Here is a 1166-nt window from a genome sequence, read left to right on the forward strand (position 1 = left end):
GACTAGACAGTCTGGGGGTCCTGTGGCCGTGCCGTAGACTAGACAGTCTGGGGGTCCTGTGGCCGTACCGTAGACTCCCCTACTTCAGTTCCACTTCTCAAACTCACTCACTTTATTCTCATTAGAAAATAGGACTTTTGGCCAAGAAAGGCGACTCACAGTTCAGAACTCATACTATTCTTGCAGAAGACCCAAGTTTGGCTCCCAGCATCCACACAGAGTAGCTCACACCTGCCTATAATCCTAGCTCCAGGGACCCACTCCTCGAGCCCCCATGGGATCCTGTGTTCACACACATTTCCACACAACACACATTAGAAACAAAAATCTTTAAGAAAATATGAATTTTATGTAACATTTATGAGTCGTTTTAAGGTAAAAGTAACATTACCTACTATTCAGAAGCTTCTGTCTACCAGCAGCCTAATATTTTCATTGTTTTTTAAAATTAAGTATTTATATTATTTGAGAAGTTCACACAGTGTATTTGATCGTATTCAGGCCTCTCCCGGCTCCCCTGAGATCACCTGTGCCTTCCTCCCCACCCAGCTCAGTACCCCCTTTTGTTCTAAACCCATCAAGTACAACTTAAGGCCAGCCTAATGCTCTAATCCACTTAACCTTTTGCCTTTTTTCCCCCAAAGTGTACCCTTTGCTCTTGTCTTCCCATGCTGTATTTTGCTTGTGTCCTTCAGGCAGGTGCACTTGGTGACATCATGAGCACAGGGCATCTTAGGCCAGAGGGCCGCCTGCCTTGGCAGACCTTCCGTTCCCTGCTCCTGTACTGTCTCGCTGGCCAAACCCCTGGCCATCTGATGGTTTCCCACTTAAGAAAGGAACTGATCTGTGGCTTTGTCTTAAAGAGAGATCTCTCATCTGTGTCTCCTAAATCTCTTCTGATTGGGATCTACCATCAGGGACTTCTTTCTGCTTGTAAGCACAAAGGGCCATGTGCGTGCTCACCTGGCCCCATACTGACCCAGTGCCGTGCAGGTTGGTGTGCATGCTCACCTGAGGTTCTGTGTGCTGTGCAGGTTGGCGAGCACACTTATCTGAGGTTTGTTCTCTGTGCCGTGCAGGTTGGCATGCACACTCACCTAAGGTTCTGTGTGCCATGCAGGTTGGCGTGCACGCTCACCTGAGGTTCTGTGTGCCATGCAGGTTGG

The 1166-nt window shown here is 48.3% G+C and overlaps 1 protein-coding gene across 1 annotated transcript in view; it reads left to right on the forward strand.

The window, feature by feature from the left end:
- Window positions 1-1166, forward strand: part of Fam160b1 (family with sequence similarity 160 member B1) — a 27734-nt gene that overhangs the window by 17568 nt on the left and 9000 nt on the right. Inside the window, exon 8 of the mRNA XM_013348124.2 lies at window positions 645-708. Coding sequence (XP_013203578.1) covers window positions 645-708 — 64 coding nt within the window. The remainder of the gene's footprint in view (window positions 1-644; window positions 709-1166) is intronic.

Source organism: Microtus ochrogaster, chromosome 8 (assembly GCF_000317375.1).
Source record: "Microtus ochrogaster isolate Prairie Vole_2 chromosome 8, MicOch1.0, whole genome shotgun sequence".
Classification (NCBI taxonomy): Eukaryota; Metazoa; Chordata; class Mammalia; order Rodentia; family Cricetidae; genus Microtus; species Microtus ochrogaster.